This window comes from Scardinius erythrophthalmus (genome assembly GCF_964197995.2).
Source record: "Scardinius erythrophthalmus genome assembly, chromosome: 4".
Classification (NCBI taxonomy): domain Eukaryota; kingdom Metazoa; phylum Chordata; class Actinopteri; order Cypriniformes; family Leuciscidae; genus Scardinius; species Scardinius erythrophthalmus.
Window position 1 is genome coordinate 3,385,656 of NC_138224.1, and position 21,223 is coordinate 3,406,878.

Here is a 21,223-nt window from a genome sequence, read left to right on the forward strand (position 1 = left end):
CGTGCTCTTGCTTTGCTCCAAGCGCAGTGGCTAATAACGCTCCTCACTCCAGGCTTGTTCAGTCAGAGGGAGCGTGAGCTACGGCGCTGCCATGCGAACTCACGTTAGTGCTGACACGCCAGCCTGTGTGTGATGCTGACAACTTTTCATTTTAAATGCAATAGGCTTGCTCTTTTTCAAATGCAAAATGCTAAATATCCTCAGAAATGTTAACATTCTGTTCAGTCTGTGTTTTCAAACTCATGCATTTGCATAATGCATCATCTGTCTATAGCACAAACACATGCAGTTTTTGGGCATTAAAGTGTATGCAGAAAGCTGCGGTACTGTCATTATGGGTGCTCTAATTATGAGCATAATCATAATAACATAATCACAAAATGCTGTTTACAAGAGCTTGCACTTAATCGCAGTACTGCGGTAATCGCATTATGAACGCAGCTGTTATGTGTGTGACCATATCTGTCTGCCAGTGCAGTGTTTTTCTGATGCTGTTATGTGTTTGTATGGATTAAGCATAACTAGATTTTTCTGGAATAGCACAGGTAATATGGTAATATGCCAGTCTGAACATACTGTACCAAATTTGGTCACAATCACACTGCAGTCAGAAGTATCTGTGTAATTTTGCCAAAGCTTCAAGCCCAAAATGGCCACATGATTTTAAGCATTTAAACCTGGATAAAAGATTGGAAATGCAAGAATACTTGTGATGTGGCAACAGAAATGTTCCCTTTTGCTGTGTGCCCAGGTTAGAGTTATTAGTATTATCTAGCCCTCGTGATCAGTTTTAAAGCAGCTCTACTTAATGTTTCTTTTATGTAATCCAAGAGAGGGATTTTGTATTATTCACCAAGGGTAGTTTCCTGTGACCTCACTGTGAGGAGCGCGTTATCCGAGAAAATCCGATACAGTAAGATGAGACTGAGCACTTGTGTGTGTTTGTGTGTTTCATACACAAACAGAGACCCGCTGACGCGAACTGGTTGCCATGGCAACAGCTCATCCGTCAGCCTCACGTGCGCTGTGCTGTCAGAATGAGTTTTTGATGGAGGGAAAACATGTAAACAAACACACGCGTCACACTCGGCCATCAGTATCATGCATCCCGCTTTGTTTTGTACAAATATGAGATTTTACAGAAGATGCTGATGTTGACAGAACAGATTATCTCCATTCAGTCTTTTTAAATGTTTTAAGTTATTCTTAAAAAAATTTCACAAATGTATTGTCAATACTACTCGTTTATTTTGTTACTTGTGTTTGCTAAGTTGATTGCCTTTGTCCATACATTTTTTAAATGATTATACTTTTTCAGTATTTGTCACTTCTTATATTTAAAATATTATTTAAATTTTGTCAGATTTACTTGCCAACAAAAAAATACCAATGTTGCAGATAGATAGATAGATAGATAGATAGATAGATAGATAGATAGATAGATAGATAGATAGATAGAAGCTTTTCTGACAGCTCATTAGGCATTAATATGTAAATGTGGATGGCTGTATGTTAATGTATTCGTGGTGGTGAGATCACTTGATTATTTCTGAATGGGCCATTTTTGCAGTTTAATTTGAATAAATGGATGTGTACACAACTTTGCTTGGATAAACTGATTGAGCTAGGCTTCTGCTGGCTCCTAAATGTGTTGTGTTTCGTGTCCAGCTACTTCAGCTAAAGCAAATGAAACACAAACTCTTGAAATAAATATATTTAGCCTATATATTTTGCAATTCCGTTTGATGACTTTTCGAGGTGCAGAAATGACACACGCGAGCTTTAGAGAGCACTGAGGGCTTATTTGGACTTTGAAATGAGGCACGTTCTGTTAGCATCTGAACATACGCTACAGCAGATGCTGGCTGTCGTGAAGATGCTCTGAGTTTTGAAGATCTCTCTCTCTCTCTTTCTCTCTTTCTCAAACAATGAACATCCACGGCCCAATATGAGCAGCCCTCAGGCCTAATGCAAGTCAGTTTCTCCTTCCTCCATTAGTTATTCTCTGTATGTGTCATTCCTTCTTCTGCTTTTGATGTATCTCTGTGTGTGTGTGTGTGTGTGTGTGTGTGTGTGTGTGTGTGTGTGTGTGTGTGTGTGTGTGTGTGTGTGTGTGTGTGTGTGAGATTAAACTGCATGCTCTTCTCTTGTCCTCTTTCTGTCTTTCGTCTGGTTTCTCCTGTACTTCTCATGACAGAAACAAACACTTGCGTCACGTCTTGGTTAACCCAGCTGTTTCCTATATATTTGTTTCATGCATGTCTAATAAAATGAGGTTTATGAGATTTCACAGATGATGCTGATGAAGACAGAGCAGATTATCTCAATTCAGACTGCCTTTTTAAAGGGGTCCTATTATGCTTTTGTACATGTTCATCTTTCTTTAGTGTGTAATGTTGCTGTTTGAGCATGAAATATTTAGCTATCCTCTATATCAGTGTCAGTGTTTCTGAACTCCCTGAAACGCCTCCATTGTAGTCTTGAGTTTCTTCCGGGAACGAACACGTCACAATATTCCTCATTTAAATAATTCATTCGCAGAATAAAGGGGCGGGGCCTGGTTGAGTTAGTTAGTAGTGTGTTAAACTGGTGGTTATGGTAAGGGGCGGGACATTTCCCAAACACTGACCAATCACAACACACTGATCCAGCCGACCAATCAGAGCACAGTGTGCTTTTCAGAAGGAGGGGCTTCATAGAGACAGGAACTAAACAGAGCGTTACTGACAGACTGGGAAGAGAGGAGCTGCAACAATGGAGAAGATGAGAAACATTTAAGCATGAAAACCTGTTCTAGTATTCTAGTAGAGCCCAAACACAAAATCAAGACTTTGTAAAAGGGTATAATAGGTCCCCCTTAAATATTAAAATGTATTATTAAAAAAATATTTTCACGAATTATTTATGAAAATGGTAAAAAAATTAAAAGTAAAAATGAAAAGTCAATAATAGTATACAGTGAAAATATTTGAATAATTGAAATATTAAATGAATGTGTGTGTGTGTGTGTGTGTGTGTGTGTGTCTTCTCATGTCCTCTTTCTGTCTTTTGCCTGGTTTCTCCTGTACTTCTCATGACCTCCTTCTCTCTTGCCCTGGAAATCTCTCTCTTTCTCTGTGTCTCTCGCTCCCCCGTGTGTGTAGCAGTGCGGCGTCACTCTCTGCGTGCGTCAGTGTGCCTTACGTCAGCCCTGCATCGCGTCACCGGCGAGGTGCGGATGAGCTAACGGTGCTTTTTCTCTCTCTCTCCCCCCTTTGTCTCTTTCTCTCCCGCTACCTGTGCATTTAACTCTATCTCTCCCTTACACCAACTTACCATCTCTCTCTCTCTCTCTCTCTCTCTCTCTCACTCTCTCTCCTCTCGTCCAGTCTTCGGGCACCAGTGTGACGGTGGACATCGCGGTGATGGGAGAGGCCCACGGACTGATCTCAGATTTGCTGGCTGACCCGTCCCTCCCCCCCAACACCTGCAGCACCCTGCGGGCCGTCAGTAACCTGCTCAGCACCCAGCTCACCTTCCAGCCGCTGCACCACCGGACGCGCCTGAGCCCCCTGCTGGCCTTCAGCGACGCACACACCTGCTCTGACTCCGAGGAGCTGCCGGAGAAGGGGGAGAAGCTGGCAATCCCCAAGGTAAGGCCACACCCTCTCAGGTACCAGGATTCGACCCTTCGCTAAGCCCCGCCTTAAAAATACAACTAACCAATCTGACCTTTGCTGCTGTTGCAGCCCCGCCCACTTTTTTCAAATTCCATTCCTTTTTTGGCACCACTTATGTTAACAATAGTTTAACATGAACTAACGATAAATAATACTTCTACAGTGTTTATTAATAATAAGCTTCTGCTTCATCCCTCTCCTTTTCGAACATATTGTAATTAAATACTTTATAGTTATTACTTTTTTAGTTCGGTATGTTGCAACATACTTATTGTATTTTTATATTTTATTTGATTTGTATCTTCTTTGTTGTTCGAAATAAAATAATAATAATGTTAATCTCAACATTTACTACTATATTTTTAAGATTTTAAGAAAGTTGTATCTGTTTACATTAGTTAGTAGTATAGATAGAAGTTAATAGTAGTACTATGAGCTAACGTGAATATGAACATTTTTATTAACTAACATTAACAATGGTTAATAAATGCTGTAAGAACATATTGCTCATTGTTAGTCTGTTAATGCATTAATTAATGTTAATAAACAAGACCTTATTATGAAGGGTTATCATTGTTTTTTAAGTCATGATTAAATGGAAGTAATCTTTTCTTCCATATTGGTCTGAACATGGGAATGTAAAAGAAAAATGTGGGGCGGGGACTTGATTCTTTCCATCGGTTGTTGATTAGGCGGATGAAATGTGGGCGTGGCACGATTGGAGGATAATTTGAATCGCGATATGGCTAATGTGATTATTAAACTCCGAAAGGCTATGATTTAAAAAAAAAAAACTTTAGCGCTGGACATTTCGAAGTAAAACCGTGGCGCTGTTGCAGTTTCTACAGGCTTGTGCTTTCAGAGCAGTTCACTAAGCGCCATCTACTGTCAGAGAGTGAATTTGCTTTTTCATTCAGCTGGTGGATTCTAAAAATCTACACAATTAGGATATACACTCCTGGGCAAAAAAATGGACCACACCCAAAATGGCTAAACACTATTTTAATTGTCTTAACCACAAATATTTGGTCAGGAAATTAGCTAAATTTAAGCAAATGCACTACTTAAAAAGACCACAGAAAGAGCGTTTTTGGCAGATTATGGGAAGTTGTGTGTGGATTGATGAATCACAATGAGTTGCATGTTGCATGGTGATGCTCCAGAGCGGCGGCTTCAAAAATCTGCTGTGAAATATAGTAATAAATGCATCTCTACCAGTGAAGCATGAGGAAGAGTGCCATTGTGTGGAGAGCCTGGTGTTGGTGAGCTACTTCACTGTGAAAAGTCATTTAATGCTTTGGAGTACAGGAGAATATTGCAGAATGGCTTGCTTCCCACAGATGAAAAGTTGAATATATAAGTGAATGTTTGGTCTCACATTTTTAAGTACAATCAACTTGGACGTTTAAGTAATTTTAACTTAAATTACATTAAACTAGATTTAAAGAAAAATTTGTTTAATCTTGTATGACTTGTAAAAAAAAGTTGAAAATTGCTTAACTTATTTTGATGAGTTAAAGCAATGTAAAATATATATGTTGTCATAACTTATTGATCATATCATTTTTTACAGTGTTGAGTGTAACAACACTGGCTCTTTTTCCTGTGAAAAGCTGTCTGCAAGTTGGGGAAGGCTATTCCATGCTAAGTTACTTTATCTACAGTATTTGTGCAATTCTTGCTAATTTCCTGACCAGTGATTTGTGATTTTAAAAGACCATCAAAAGACCACAAAATATTGTGCCTTTAAAAAAAAAAAAAAAATAATAATAATAATGTGAGGTTTACCATTTTATAAAACTTTTTGGTTTTGTCAAAACTTTGACTTTGTATTAATTTTGTTTGTGCAGGTTTTAAAAAAGGTCTTTAAAAATGTCTTTAAAATCCTACAGATTGATTAAACATTACAAGGTTGAATAAAATTTGTATAAAATAACACATTTGCACAGACGAATTGTTCACAATAATAGCTATAACATGCATTTTGAAAATACATTGAATAGGGTGAATTTTTATTTCATGCCGACTTTAAAAATTCTTCAGTAAAGATTTGTAGCCATGAAAAAAATCTACCAACTTTTCTTCTACAAATTTTTATTTTGCTTTGATGAAATTGTTTGAAAAAAGTCACTATTTTATTTATGAACTACGCATCTCATGAATCATTTCAAATGATGTATCTGAATCATAAATGATGATACAATATCTTATATTTTGTTTGAGAGTGTGTGGAGGCTGATTCTGATTATGTCATTTGCAATGCTTTCTCTATGGAGAAAATGTATGTAATACTGTACATACGTCTGTGTTCTATTATCAGCTTTTGGAGTTCTATAATGGAAATATATGGAAGTCTGTAGTTTTAAATGGAATATACAGTATGCACAAATACAGTAAAACATACAGTACAGAGCATATTTATTAGCATGTCTATTCATTTCAGTATTGATAAGACTCATAGAGCTGATAGTCTCCACAGTGCCATCGTGAATGTGTTTTTAAACACTTTTTTGATTCTTCAGTTTATAAGGACATTACTGGCAAATTTCTTTAAAGATAAGTCGTGTATAAAACGCTTTGACATGCCACAATTAATTCCAGCCAAAGTAAGAGTAATATCCAGTCACTTTATGAGCCAGTTTGACTGAAGATCATGCTGTTCACAAAACACCTATGGGACGTTCTGTAAAGCTTGTCCAGTGGAGAGCAAGGCTTAGCGAAGGGTCGATTAGGCTTCTGTTTTTCCGAAGCTATGTTTTTACATTATTTTCTGCAGCGTAATTTTTGAATAGCTCGCGTTATCTTGCCGTGAAGACTTTCAGACAAAAGAAAAAGACTCCATTGTGTTTAATGGTTTACTGCCACGGCTAATGCTCTGTGTTTTCATCACACTCTCTCACACACACACACACACACACACACACACACGTTCCGTCCTCATTCACGCCAGCATGGCAGGTCTCTAATGTAGCGGACAATGACGCACATTCTCACAGAAGCCTTTTAATGTTTCACCAGCACTGCAGTTAAAAATGCATGCCGGCACTTAAAGAGTAGGTGAGGCTAAAGTCACTATGGGCCGGTGCACAGCTCTCCAGCTCTTTCCCATGCTGCAGTGCTCAGCAAACAACATTAGGAGATGTTTATTAACGCCCATTCATTACACCTGGTCCATATGTAGGTCACACCGCACTACGCTCCGATAGTGAACAGAATTCAGAGCTCTATTATTTTTCCACAGCATATATAATGTGATATTTTGGCTGTGTGAAGAAAAACACGAGCGAGTCTGGTTCTTTGAGCCGCGTTTTATCTGTCAGTGCTGCAGCTGTGTCAACAGCAGGGATATCGGCATGAAGCGCAAGGAACGATTTCGCTTCCACTGATGGTGACACGATTCATAGAAGGTCACGGCGCGCGGCAGCTCCTCGGAGGAAATGCTTGTGGCCTGTCTGGGTGTCCAGTTTGGCAGCGAGGCGTTAGCTTTGGCCTTGACAGGAAACGGGCCTTTTTCACGTAAATCCCAAATCACTTTCCCTGTGTATTTTAACTCGAAAAAGAAAAACACTTTTCCTAAGGTGTTACATTTCTGGAGACTGCAGCACTGCTGACTGAACGTCCATTTCTCCGAAGCCGGTAAACATGCAACAACTGCGGGTCAGAAACTGTGAACCTTTAACGCATTATACATGCATGAGCTCCCCATCTTAGAAAGTACTATTAAGATTTAAAGGCTGATTCCTCCAGTATTTTCCTACTTTAGGATTTCGAGCGAGTGCATACCTGCGTCCCAGACGTTTAAAATGCTAATCTATTCGAGAACTAATAGGAAAAGAAAGTTGTTGAACTGACCGGTTCACTGCGCTCTCAGGGCCTGACTGTTTGCTGCATTTTTTGTTCGTTTTTATTAGGGATTATATATATATATATATATATATATATAGCTCAGCCCTAATAAAATCTATGCATGTATCTTGATATTTTTCAGCCTTTAGAATGACATTTGATATATTACTGTATATTGATATATTACTGTAATTTCTCTGAAATGGCTTAAATGTTTTTCTTTATAAGTAGATTGAAAATGTTTAATCTATGAGGTAAAATGAAGTATAAATCTAATCAAATCACTAAGTAAACACAAGGACGAACCATGTTTGATCATTTTGTATTATACACAATTATAACAATATAAATTAAAAAATATATATTATTACCTACAGTGTACCTAGAGTTTTTTGTTTAATATTCAAGAAAAATGCTAAATATATTTCAGGAGCAATTTCACATATACCTGTAATACCTGTAATCACTGGTATTTTGCTGTAAAATGACAAAATGATAACCATGGAGAACATTTATTCTGTGACCTGGAGTTGAGGGTGTGATCTGAACTCCCTGTAGGAATCTAGTATGCACAAAAATGCTTAAATAGTTGCTGGAAATTTTGCACACACTGTTTCAATGAAAGGGTGTGAGATTGTGTGGATTGCTGCTTTGCTGTTTTCTGTTGGTGGTCTGAACTGGTGATAAAGGATTCATTTAAATCAAGTTTGTGATATGCACATAAACGGTGTTGATGCAGCCATATTGGCGAAGCTATAATAGCTTTATTTAAAAAAATATTATAGCACTATTTATTTTGCATTCCAGTAGAGACAGTACGGTTTTTAAAACTGATAATTTTGCAAAATGGGAAAGAATTTGGAGGGTAAATGTCTGCTAAATAAGTTCAGTATTTTATTCTTCCCTCTTAAAATATCAAATAATTTCCTCATATTTTGATGGTTTAATCTAGCATGGTCACTCAAAACAAATATACTGTACTGCCACTCCTTTACTTTAACCAAATGTCCTCTAATATCCAGACGTGTTGTGGGCCGGGTTTGTGAGATTGCCTCGTGTAGGTTAGTGTAGACTGTGTCTCTGCGCTGTCACTCCAGCTGGAGAAGATCGAACGAGACGCAGAAGCGTTGAACCTCTGCAACACTGACAGTCTGTCGGTGTGAGCGAGAGACTCCACGGCAGGAGAGGAGACACGCGTCCCGAGCACCTTCTCAGACATCAGGCCTGGTACATCCACTCAAACATGTTCCTCCCAACTTCAGCTGACAGCCATTCCAGCTGAATTAATACCAGACACTCGTATCACTGAGATGTTTTCATGTTTGTGGCTATAGATTGTTGAATCAGCTAAAAATAAACATAATCTGTGACTCCTGAACCCGGCTCTCGCCCCGTTTTTCTGTAATGGGAAGGTGGTGGTATCCCAGAATGCCCAGGGCATGTACTCTTAAGCGCCAGCACTGGGGGCGGTAGGATGATTGGGGTTGGGGGTGTACGGATATGCCCTCTGGTTCTCTACTCACAGCATCTGAAATATTCATGCTGCTGTCAGGAGAGTTTCTTCCCTTCCCTGACTCTTGGGGTAATGCAGTTCAGAAACTTTTTGTACACCATTGTACAATTTTATACGGTCAAAAACATACTTAAAGTCCCTGGAGTCAATCATTTTATCCTTTAAAACTCTTTGATACTCACAATGACGGTTTTCTCATATGATCATTTCTTCATGCCTTAAAATAGCTTGAAAGTAACTCTACAGCCTTGCTTCATTTAGTATACGCGGAACCATGAATATGCAAATTACCCCCGCCTCCACTCGGCTCGGATTACCTGATCAACTCGCTCGACTTTAGTAAACAGTATATGTTTGAACCAGAAACTGATTCAGAAGAAGAAGAGGAAGAGCGAATTATAGAGACAGGCCTGACAAACAAAAGCCGTTGATTCTATAATAATATCATATTTACGAAACAGATTTGGTAAACGCTCCAGTGTGTATTTGTATATTTTGTTTGTTGCAGCGGTGAGCCATGTAGCCAATCAGAGTCATGCATGTTGAAGTTCTGCATGCTCGCGAATCCTCTCATTAGACATGATGTAAATAAGAGATTCATTGTTTATAGTGGAACTTTGTGAGATCGTAAATTGAGATGAGTGACAGCTTTTTAGTGATAATAAAGGGAGCTGTCTTTGTGCGCTTTTTAGGCTATTCAATTCAGAAATTGAATAAAAGTTGGCACATTACAGTAATTGATATGATTAGCCTTTGGCTTGACTACGCTATCAAACAGCTAATTCCTGTTCGCCATCTCAGAGTCAGATAGCAGGCCTTTTTAAAAATCAGAATCCGTACAAATAATGATAGGAAAAGCCCCGCTCAGCATGTTGGTCACATGTTTGAGATGGTAGGAAACGGGTCCTTTCAAACCACGTCTTTGGTACACTGACGTTTTATGGAGAAAATATTCAGCCATAGTGTTAACTGCTGAACTTATTATACATGGTTTGTCTTATTAAAAACACCACATCGACATATAAACAACATTAAAAACTTGATTTTCACCAGGGGGACTTTAATTGATCAATGCAGTGCACTTGTGCACATACTTAAAGGTCCCGTTCTTCGTGATCCCATGTTTCAAACTTTAGTTAGTGTGTAATGTTGTTGTTAGAGTATAAATAATATCTGTAAAATTATAAAGCTCAAAGTTCAATGCCAAGCGAGATATTTTATTTAACAGAAGTCGCCTACATCGAACGGCCCGTTTGGACTACATCCCTCTACTTCCTTCTTTAATGACGTCACTAGAACCGTTTTTTGACTAACCTCCGCCCACAGGAATGCTCCCTCAACTCTACCGAAATTCGTTTATGTACTTGCGCACTTTTAATAACTTACTGTGTTTACTCAGCTCTTACGGTGATTTTCTGAAGTAAAACTGACGCTTCATCTTTTGTGATGTACAATAAACTTTATTAAACTCATCAGTATATGTTTGATCATCATTCAGACAGCAGACTTGTAGGCTAATAATAAATAATGGATACATACAAGCAGATGACAAATACGTTATAATAACCGTAATTAAACTACTAAACTATACCTGTTTCATCTCTATACAGCACTCTGACTCTGTAGGCATTATTGTCCGACTCGAAATGAACACGTTACTGAGAGTTTCTGATATTATCATCATTCCGTGAGATGAAATTGTCCTGAGAGACTGTATGCGAGCTCATGAAGCTCCGCCCCCTGTGTCGTCCAGCAGCAGCTCATTTGCATTTAAAGGGCACACACTAAAACAGCTCGTTTTTCTGAGCCCCAAAAAATGTCAATTTAAACATGCTGTAAAAAATTATCTGTTGGGTATTTTGAGCTGAAACTTCACATACACACTCTGGGGACATCAGAGACTTATTTTACATCTTGTGAAAAGGGGCATAATACGGGACCTTTAACATACATTTTTGCCGTGGCTGTGAAGCGTTACTGTTCTGGAGTTTCTTTGAAATATATTAAAAGTGCCATTAAACCAGATGTGTTATTCAGACTCCATGTGGTAACCTGTATGTGTGCGTTTCTTCTGTGAAACACAAAATATTTTTTGAAAAGGGTGAGTAAATGATGCCAGAATGTTCACTGTCCCTTTAAGTGCATATGTCTAGTCTATTTTATACCGAAAACACGTTCCAAATCCCCCACGCTTTTTGATTGGTTCACAGCTTGTGATGTAAAGAAGCAGAGCGGTGATGCATTTCTCCAGGGTCTTCCATCTGTTCTGTTCCCTCCTTCCCAGTTGGGGGAAGGGCTCAGTATTCCCTGATGGACCGCTGTCATCTGCCGCCCTCAGATGTTTGGCTTCACGCACAGACTCGCTTTCTTTAATACACACACTCGCACACTAAGATTGACATCATTTACGCAAAATGCAAAATTAATCTAAACAAGTGATTTGTTTAACAACTGCACTGCCAAAAAGTGTTAATTTGGCCTTTGGGTTGTCATACACATGTGGTTTTATTCTGTCTGGGTCAGTGTTAATTGATTGTAACTGTTGATGTGACATTTGACAAGCTTCAAAACTGACCTTCGTGAATAATTTGTGTCTCTAAGTGTTTTGCTCCACTGTCAGATCTGTTTTAGTCTAAACTTGATGTATGTCCTCTTTTGAATAACAGCGTTTGAGGCGAAGTTTGCATCCGGGGCTTTTGAGACGGATTTCTTCCACGTGGACCACCACGACCTCAGCCACGGGCCTGCCCACGCTCGAACCCGGGCCGGTGCGACGAGACCGCAGTGCCAGCATCAAAACACCTCACGATGGCCCTTCCAGCAGGTAATGAACAACTCCATTCTGATCCAGATGCAATGCGCACTGCCATCTGTGTCATTTACTTCATCAAACTGACTTACAGTACACTTATTATTATTCAGTCCTCGTTCAGTCACGACTCTCCTTTTGGCTGACATCGCCTATCTGAGCGCTGCAATGATGACGTACAGTACTTATAGGTCAACCTGTAAGTTTGCATCACACTAGTTCCCTCAACAACAAAAAACACAATAGGATTTTTCCATCGCCTTTTGAGTTATTGCAGAAAATAAGCTAACAAAAGTTTACGACTCTTACACGTTTTGTTCATCATGATAATCACAAATGAACAACTTAGGTTAAAAGCTAAAGATATCTTTTTACATGATCAGATCATTTGACATTTTCATTATCATTTATGGCTTACACCACAGTCACGTCTAAACTTTGTTTGTTACAATGAGAGGATTTGCGGGCGCACAGAACTCGGCTCTGAACAAAAACTCCACCGTTTTGAGCGGTGAATGTGTTGTAACTTAAACACATATGATTGGCCATTGCGTTCAAGAAATCAACATATATGTCTGTGATTGGCTGCATTGTTCAACACTGCCAAACATGTTGAAAATAGAAACCTTTGATGCCGTCCAGAGCGCAAACACAAATATGCTCTAGAGCTTTTACCAAATTTGTTTCGCCAATATCAGATGGGGCCCCCAGATTCCCCGGGGCCCTAAGCATTCGCTTACCTTAAGTTTGCCCCTGATTTGAGACTTTCTGAAGTTTTGCCAATAGTTAACTCAGTAATTTAAAGCCAGTTATCATTAATGCAAAGAAAGTAACAGCACAATGATGTTATGCTCTGTTCTAATGTGTAACTCACATGTTTCGTAATGCGATCAATTCCTTATGGATAAAATCAAGTCCCACCCTACATTCTTTTGTCATAGATTTTTTTTTTTTTTACCAGAAATGTCATATTGTGAAAGTAAAATGCTGTTTCATGTTGAATTAAAGTGCTTTGATAACAGTGGGGATTATAGTTTAAACTTTTGTACATCCTTTTGGTGAGCTGCCCAAATCTTTAACTTGCAAATCTTTTTCACTATCACTGTTTTTACTCAGTGTCTTTTTTTAACTATTTCCAGATGGAATTTTCCGTAATTTATGTGTCAGCAATCCCTGGTTTTACTGTTACATACGGTAGGAGGCGCTGTTACGCATCTTCTGAAAGAGTAAAGAATCGAGAGATTAAAACACAGACGAAAAAGAAGCAGAAACAAGCGATAGAAGTGTTGAAGTCTTTGACAAAATGCGAATTTCTCATCTTTTTGTTCAAAATGTTGCTTTTTTATGTAACTTACCTACATTCAAGTGTTGATAAAAAAAGACTGTGTAAATCTAGAATAAATTTTTTTTGTTTGGGTTTTTTTCTTTCTTTTGACATTCAGAAATTCATACAACAAAATATTCTGGGGGCCATTTTGTTAGAATGATCAAAAATGCTGGCGCTGGCTGGCAACCTTTTAAAAAACGCTGGCGGGGAAAGGGTTAATCAGCTGTTGGTGATTTTTAGTGGATGTATGAAGTCAATTGTCCTCAAGTTCAAGCAGGTGTCCTAACAGAGAAACCACATGTGAAATCCATCACATTAACTACATGTTTCAATAACGATTCCCAAACACGAAAGTTTCCAAATACTTCATTTTGAAGCCGTTATATATTGTTTTATTACTTCAAACCTAACAAACACTGAAATGTTTGTTTGAGAAGTATGCTTGTGCTTTTGTAATCTACAGCAATGACAATTTGCTCACTTGTCCAAATACTTCTCACGTCCGCTGTCCGCTGACTCATGAAGTGTTTTGAAGCAACAGTACTTTCTGAAAATATGAGTCCACAGAGATTTTCTGGGGATTTATCTGAAACCACTTTTATCCGTTTGCCCTCATCTTGCTTTGTTTGTCATCATGGTCTCGTACGTTAGTGTTTCACACAGCTGTTGCGGATCGCCGTCAAGCGCTTGAACTTTCCAGAGCTCCTACACGCTGCTTCGCTCCGTCTGAATGTTTGATTCAGATTTCATAATGTCCATCTTTGGGCATTTCTCCACCTTTATATCTCTTATTTCAGCTTGAGTTATACAGCCCAGCTAAAGTTCAGCCCATTAATACGCATATCCAGATAGCCATCTGCACTGTGTAGACAGAGAGCTTAAAGAGGCTTCCTGGAGACACGAGAGCCAGGGATGTGTTTAGATTCAGATCCTGTCGAAATAAAAGCCCCTGTGAAAAATGGAGGGTCACCTGCATTACCATGTTGAGGCTGGTCTTAAAGTGGCGGGTCTCCTTAATGGATATCTGAAGAGTGTTCCCTGTTCGCTCAGATCCTGTAAAGTTGGCAGGAAATTTCAAGTCTGAACCCTTCTCCAAAAATGCACCACTTGGACTTTTTTAACCCTGGAAAGTGCATCGTGAACTTTCCTTTTGAGAGGTAAACGGTTATGCCTTGTTGACTTACGGTGAAGTATCTTCATCGAGGACACAATGGTTACATTGACATGCACCCAAATAATCTGTTAGTAGTCGGATTGAAAAGCCTTCATGCAAACAGATTATTGATGTATGTTGAATGTTTACCGGAAAACAAGTCAAAAAATGTTTTCCACTGAGTGAAACGACATACCAGGTAAAACCATGAAATTTTCCTCTTCCTCTTCTGCAGTTTGGTGAACAGTGACTCATGGAACAACTCCGTTATGCTCACCATTTCCAAGAGCAGATCCATGTCCGCTTCATACGCTGCCTCCTCCGCCACCAACCACATCTATAGCAAGAGCCGAAGAGGTAAAGCACTCTGTGTGTGTGTTTGTCAAGTGAAAGGAGATAAATGGGCTTTGGCAGTGCCAGTGTGATGCCTCTGCTCTCTGACAGGTTACCCTTCTTCCAACATCTCACCTCTGGCTTCACCCTGCCACTCTCCTCCAGTCCAGGGCACTCCGCTCAACAGTCCCACCAACAAAAGCCCTTCAGTGGAGCTGCCTGACACAGATCTTCCACAGGGCGACGGCCCACCGTCACACAGCCCTCACAAAGCCTTAACCCACAGTCAGAGCGCCCCGAGCCCCAGTACCACACACTGGGTGCCTCCTCCACTTTGTAGCAGGTAAAACTAAAGACTTAAAGTCCCCCTGTTGTCAATAACTGTATCCCTTAAAACTCATCTTTGATCACCAAAATGACAGTTTTTTTTTTCCTGTGAAAAAAATTCTTCATGCTCTTAAAATAGCTTGAATGTAACTCTACACCCTTGCTTCATTTAATATACGCGGAACCATGAATATGCTAATCAGACCCGCCTCCACTCACTCACTCACTCACTCACTCACTCACTCACACCAGCTCAGAGATTCACTCTGCCAACTTATTGAGGTAAACGCTGCACAATGATATTGCTCTTTACAAAGTCGGACACATAACGGTTATTAATATGATTAGCCTTTTGCTTGACTTTGTTATCAAACAGCTGTGTTGATAACGTTACATAAACCATGTTCCCGTTCGCCATTTCAGAGTCAGGCAACTGCACTTTGAACAACTTAGACCGTCAGTGGAGAAAGGCATATAGTTCATAACATCGTAATATACATCATACACCTGCTATATTGCTAAATCTACCCGATTTTTCATATCAATAGAAAAATATACTGGGATAACCTGGCTTCTCTTGAGACCCCCCTGCTAGTTCCCTGTTAATAATATGCTAAAGCCCGCCTGCACGTTGATCTGATTGGTTACAAGGTAGTTTGTGACGTCAGAAACACCAGCGATTTCAAACTACGATTTTGAGACTGTCTTTGGTTAACTGCAGTTTTAAGGAGAAAATACTCAGCAATGCTGTCGACTTATGAATTTGTTCATGGGTTGTCTTAAAGCTTATTAAAAACACCACATTAGACATATAACCAACTTTAAAAACTTGATTTTCACCCCAGGAGGACTTAAAATATGTAATTACCGTGCACTCATATTACTATTGGGAGGAAGTGCAATGCACAATATGGCGGAATACGTCCCGCCTTCTAAAAAAAAAGAGCCAATTGGTAAATCGTAAGTCATTGCGTCACTGCAGCTCCACTTGCTATAGGAACAGTCTGTGCATTGGCTGGTCTAGCCTGAAAAATGCAGTTTTCTGTCATGATTTGAAAAGCACAAGCGTCTATCAGCGGACCGGTCCTGCTTTCAGACGCTCCCGTCTGTATCTGTGTAAGCACTCAGTGAAGAGTGTCATTGATGTGTATTTACAACATGTTTTTGAAGCGCTCAAAATGCCAAAAAATGGAAATTCTGTCATCATTTACTCACCCTCAAGTTGTTACAAACCTGTAGGAGTTTCTTTCCTCTGAACACAAAAGATTTTTTTTTTCATACTCTGGAAGACAGTGGCGTCCATCAAATATCTGGTTACCGACATTCTTCAAAGTATCTTCTTTTGTGTTCAGCAGAAGAAAGAAACACATACACACACATTTTGAACAGCTTGAGGTTGAGTAAATGATGACAGAATTTTCATTTTTGGCTGAACTATGCGAAACGGTAACGAAACGGGAGTATGCGAACCGCCCATGTCATGTCATGTTGTTTGAGTAATTCAGTGATATTCCTGGAAGAACAACACCACATGAGTTGTAAAAACTGAGCCTCTTGTTAAAAAGTTACCAAAACAATGTTGTTGCTTTTTGTGAATGATGTGCGTTCAAATTCTCTGGAAGTCTTTTTGAGCAATTTTGCTTATGCATATTCCATGCAGAGCGACTAATGAGTAATTTTAAGAGTAGATATCAAGTTATTATTAATTTTGAGCTCAATTCATCGCTAAAGAGCTTGCTGTTTCCAACGATCTGAGCGTATCCTGTGGCCCAGGATGTTCTACAACAGTGGACCGCAGCTTTAACCCATGACGTGGTTACTGAACAACCACTGATCATTAACAGTGAAAAATAACCAACGCTGTGTCTAAATATTAACAGATGGACATACATGGTCAGATCTGCTGTTTTACTCACAGCGATCGCTGAGACAAGGTCAGCGTCCCCTTGGCCTGTAATGAATGCTGGTCACAAACGAACAGCTTGATTAGCTTCTGTCTGGCACGTTCATTTAAAGAGCTAAACTAAACAACACTGACAACGGCTGACACACAATCAGGACGCCTCTCAATTTCACTGCAAAATATTCAAATCAGCCGTTTCCTAGCTCTCCCAAATCATAAAGCATAAACTACATAAAGCGTAACGAACAGATTCCAGTGCCTACAATGATAGATAGTGTCTTTTTGTTGTTCTTAAGGAATGTTCCTGAAGTCAACATGAAATGGCATTTTTTTATCGTAACTTATCTGACTTATTTCAACTATGAGTAAAGCAGGATATTCTGTGAGAGAGAGAGAAAAAGAGTAGAATGTGATTTGATTTGATTCTCTGAGAATTGATTCAATTGTGAAAATGATGAAATTGGATGAAAGATTTGGGGATTTTATTTATTTATTTATTTTGGAACAGACAAATAATCCACATTAAAACCAGGAGCGTGTAGTGAGGAAGTAAATTGTTGGTTTATTACTTTATTTGCTGTTGTACCATTATTATTGTTATTTATTGTTGTTGTTGTTAATATGCAACACAAAAGCAAATAATATGTATAATATATATATATGTATAAATATCGAATAAATGTATAAAATGTATATAGGATAATAAATAATTGCAAACTATTTTAATTTTTAACGGCTTATTAAAAAAGGATGTTTACTAGCTGTTTAATTCATAAAATTGAATTAAAATTACAAATAAATTCAAATTAAATGAATTAACTATTGACTAAATCCATAAAATGATCCCATGATGATTCTATATGTGAATCGCCTCACTTCTTTCTCTCTCTCTATATATATTTATATATAAATATACATGCTCTCTTTTTTTAATGTGAAAGAACGAGTCCTGACAGTGATGTGAAGGTCGTGTTGTGTGTGTTGTAGCTGTGGAAGACCGTACAGTAAGAGGCACGGGGATGGATCCACAGACGCAGGAGACAGAAGCCAGCAGTCAGGTGACGCCACCGTCATGTCGGACCCTCTCTCTGAATTAGCATTTAGATGCATTTCACTTATTATCCATTTTGCAGATGTGATCTGCGATATTACAGCTCGATCCTGGATTGAATCTCTGAGTTGATATGTAATTGGTGTCTTTCTAAGCTGTCAGTCTGCTCAAACGTGAAATATTACGAGAGGCGTAATCACTTTTATTTTCTAATAACCTTTCAGACGAGCCGGTGATAATGTCATCCGACTATGACAGCACCTATGAGACCAACCACAGTGACATCAGTGACTTTGCACAGAATGAGGAAGACGGAGAGGGTCACCGGAAGCCCTGCGGGACGTTCCCGCCTCAGGCACTCGCTCTTATACCCCCAGAGGTAAACAGACCTTCTGCGGGACAAATTGATTTTTTAGCACTGCAGTTTAGTTCGGGCAGGTACAGTAGATGCTGTTCAGTGTTAGTTAAAGCAGGAAAAATACACAGAGTAAAGTGTTGCATCAGCAGCATGCATAAAATATGCAGTGTACATATAATATGTTCTGCAAGAAATGATTTTCTTATTATTTTTGTCTTGTTTTCAGTACAAATATCTTAAACATTGTTACATAAAGATTCACATGAGAAGCAAAATGGCACGAGTCTTGTATATAAAAAAAAAAGTTGAGTTTATAAAATTTTCTGAGTCCACTAGCAGATATTTTTTCTTGTTTTAAGCATAAGCTCACTTAATTTTAATACTTTTAAAATAACACATTATTTTATTATTTTATAAGAAAGCGAGACTTAATATCTTAAATGTATCTTGATTTAAGAATTTTTTAGATATTTGTAATGGAAAACAAGACTGAGGAAGAAAATCATTTCTTTGCAGTGTGCAGAAAATGTATAAAGCACATAAAAAATCCGGCAATGGCATAAATAAATGAGTGTTATGTGCAATGCTCTGGGCGGTTTGTTTGATCCAGTGAAACTAAACCTGCCATCAAATTGTCATCCAATCTAATCAGCGAGCGTTTGATGTGTTAGTGATTTGTTTTTGCTGTGGTTTGATGACAGACTCTCTTTCTGGTTTGCCATTTTAACTACTCTTTTTAGTAGTTTCATATGTGCCACTTCTTTAGGAAGCAATTGCAGACATATTCAGTGCTTTTTTTTTAACAAGATGGCACCGTTTGTGATCTGAAATCATTTCCTCTGCAGGATAAGCCCATCTTGGCCCCGGAGCCCCTGGTAATGGAGGGACTGGAGCCTCTCATGAGTCAGATCAACAACTGGAACTTCCCCATCTTCAGTCTGGTGGAGAAAACCCACGGCAGATGTGGCTGCATTCTCAGCCAGGTGAGACACTGACATCTAGTGGAGGGCCACAAGGCTAACTCACATAATGAACTAAGGCCGCTTTAGTTTCACACTGGCAGTTTAGTTTAAAACAGGGCACGTTCACAGGAAGAATTGGTAATGTGAAAGCTGTCATGCGGACCGAACTCCACATCACCTGTAGGAGGTCGTCTGAGTTCAGGTGGCGCTGGAACTTCGGCTTGAGTCGCGTGACTGTGAAAGCAACTCAGCAACACCTGGGCCAGGATTATTTGATAATAAGTGGCTGATATTTGGGCATTTGTTTTAAATAATACATTTTATTAAATAATAAAAATGAGTGTCAGATAGTTATGGAAGCTTTTTTCTGCCATGGTTAAAAAAAAACTTTTTTTTCTCTGACTTTTTTTTTCCCTCAGAAATGAGATATAAACTCGCAATTGCAAGTTATAAAGTCTGAATTGTGAGAAAAAAAGTCACAATTACCTTTTTTATTTATTTTTTATTCCATGGTGGAAGCAAGCTACCGTAGATTAGACTTTTAGTTCATTTGTAATAAACAAGTGTAAAATAAGTGTTCATTTAAATGTAGCAACTTTATGTACATCGTATTTGTTCATGTTTGCGTGTGTATGCATATATATATATATATATATGAAAGAATAATTAAGTATTTACACATGTTTCCTTCTGAGAAATTCTAGTATTATTGTTTTGATTCTTTTGTTTAAGACTAAGGTTGAGAGATTTTGCCATTGTTCTCCGTGGTTTAGGTGTCCTACCGGTTGTTTGTCGATACGGGACTCTTTGAGACATTCAAGATTCCGGTGAGGGAGTTCATGAACTATTTCCACGCTCTGGAGAACGGATACAGGGACATCCCATGTGAGTCCTTGTGCTGCAAGAGACATGTGTGCAGAAATATGTTAACAATGAGATAAGTTATGATGTACTACAGATGTTGTGCATAGTCAGCTTCACCTCCAGAGGAATACACTGCCCTGAATCATCAGTTGTGGCACACTGTACTTTTGTGTGTGTTGTATCTCCCCCTAGTGGTGGTTTACAGTATTAAACCTCGTCTTCCTCCCCAGATCACAACCGGATCCATGCAACAGACGTCCTCCATGCAGTGTGGTACCTCACTACTCAGCCTGTGCCTGGTTTACCTACACTGGGATCACTTAGTGACTCGGGTAAGTTCATTACAGTTTGGAAAAGTTACAATGGAAATAATTTCATGCTTGTAATTGAAAAGTATATGTGTATACTTAATATTATGCAGGCTAGACCTGCGTATTTTGATATGCTTATATTTTATATGTTTAGGGGAGACTAGAGAGTGTTGTCAGTTGTTAGTTTGACAATTCACAAAAGAGCAGTGGTTATGTCATCAATTTCATACACTCCCATCACCTTTTTGAGCTCAAAAGGAAAAAAAAAATTTTTGGAGCTCACAGGAGAAGTGGGATGTGACTGTGAGCAACATTGTAGATTTTATGACTTTCAGTAAAGAAAGTAATTTTTTATCAAGATAATTTTTTGCATAGCAATCATTGTCCTGTAGATACAATTATTTGACTTGCATAGTCGGTCTCTTATATGTAACAGTGTGGTCCTGTGAAGAACGACATGTCTCTGCAGCGGAATGACAATAAAGCTCACTTGACTTGACTTAAAAGCGCCTGCCAATTGCATGCAGTTGTGGTCAGAATTAATGGCACCCCTGGTAAATATGATCAAAAATAAATCTGCATTGTTTATCCTTTTGATCTTTCATTCAAAAAATGTGCAAAAATCGAATATTTCATTGAAGTAAAAGAATTGAAAGTGGGGGGAAATCTCATTATGAAATAAATGTTTTTCTCAAAAACACGTTGGCCACAATTATTGGCACCCCTAGACTTTTTTATGAGTAAAATATCTCTGAAGTATATTCCCATTAATATTTACCTTTATTGTCTAGCTATGACTTCTTGTTT

The 21,223-nt window shown here is 38.7% G+C and overlaps 1 protein-coding gene across 3 annotated transcripts in view; it reads left to right on the forward strand.

Moving 5' to 3' along the window:
* Positions 1-21,223, forward strand: part of pde3a (phosphodiesterase 3A, cGMP-inhibited) — a 94,832-nt gene that overhangs the window by 58,417 nt on the left and 15,192 nt on the right. Inside the window, exons 3-11 of one of the 3 annotated variants that reach the window (XM_081364306.1) lie at positions 3,369-3,632; positions 11,685-11,842; positions 14,543-14,664; positions 14,752-14,983; positions 17,858-17,928; positions 18,146-18,300; positions 19,125-19,262; positions 20,015-20,126; positions 20,336-20,437. In XM_081364306.1, coding sequence (XP_081220432.1) covers positions 3,369-3,632; positions 11,685-11,842; positions 14,543-14,664; positions 14,752-14,983; positions 17,858-17,928; positions 18,146-18,300; positions 19,125-19,262; positions 20,015-20,126; positions 20,336-20,437 — 1,354 coding nt within the window. The remainder of the gene's footprint in view (positions 1-3,368; positions 3,633-11,684; positions 11,843-14,542; positions 14,665-14,751; positions 14,984-17,857; positions 17,929-18,145; positions 18,301-19,124; positions 19,263-20,014; positions 20,127-20,335; positions 20,438-21,223) is intronic. The other 2 variants (XM_081364307.1, XM_081364308.1) reach the window with 2 other exon arrangements.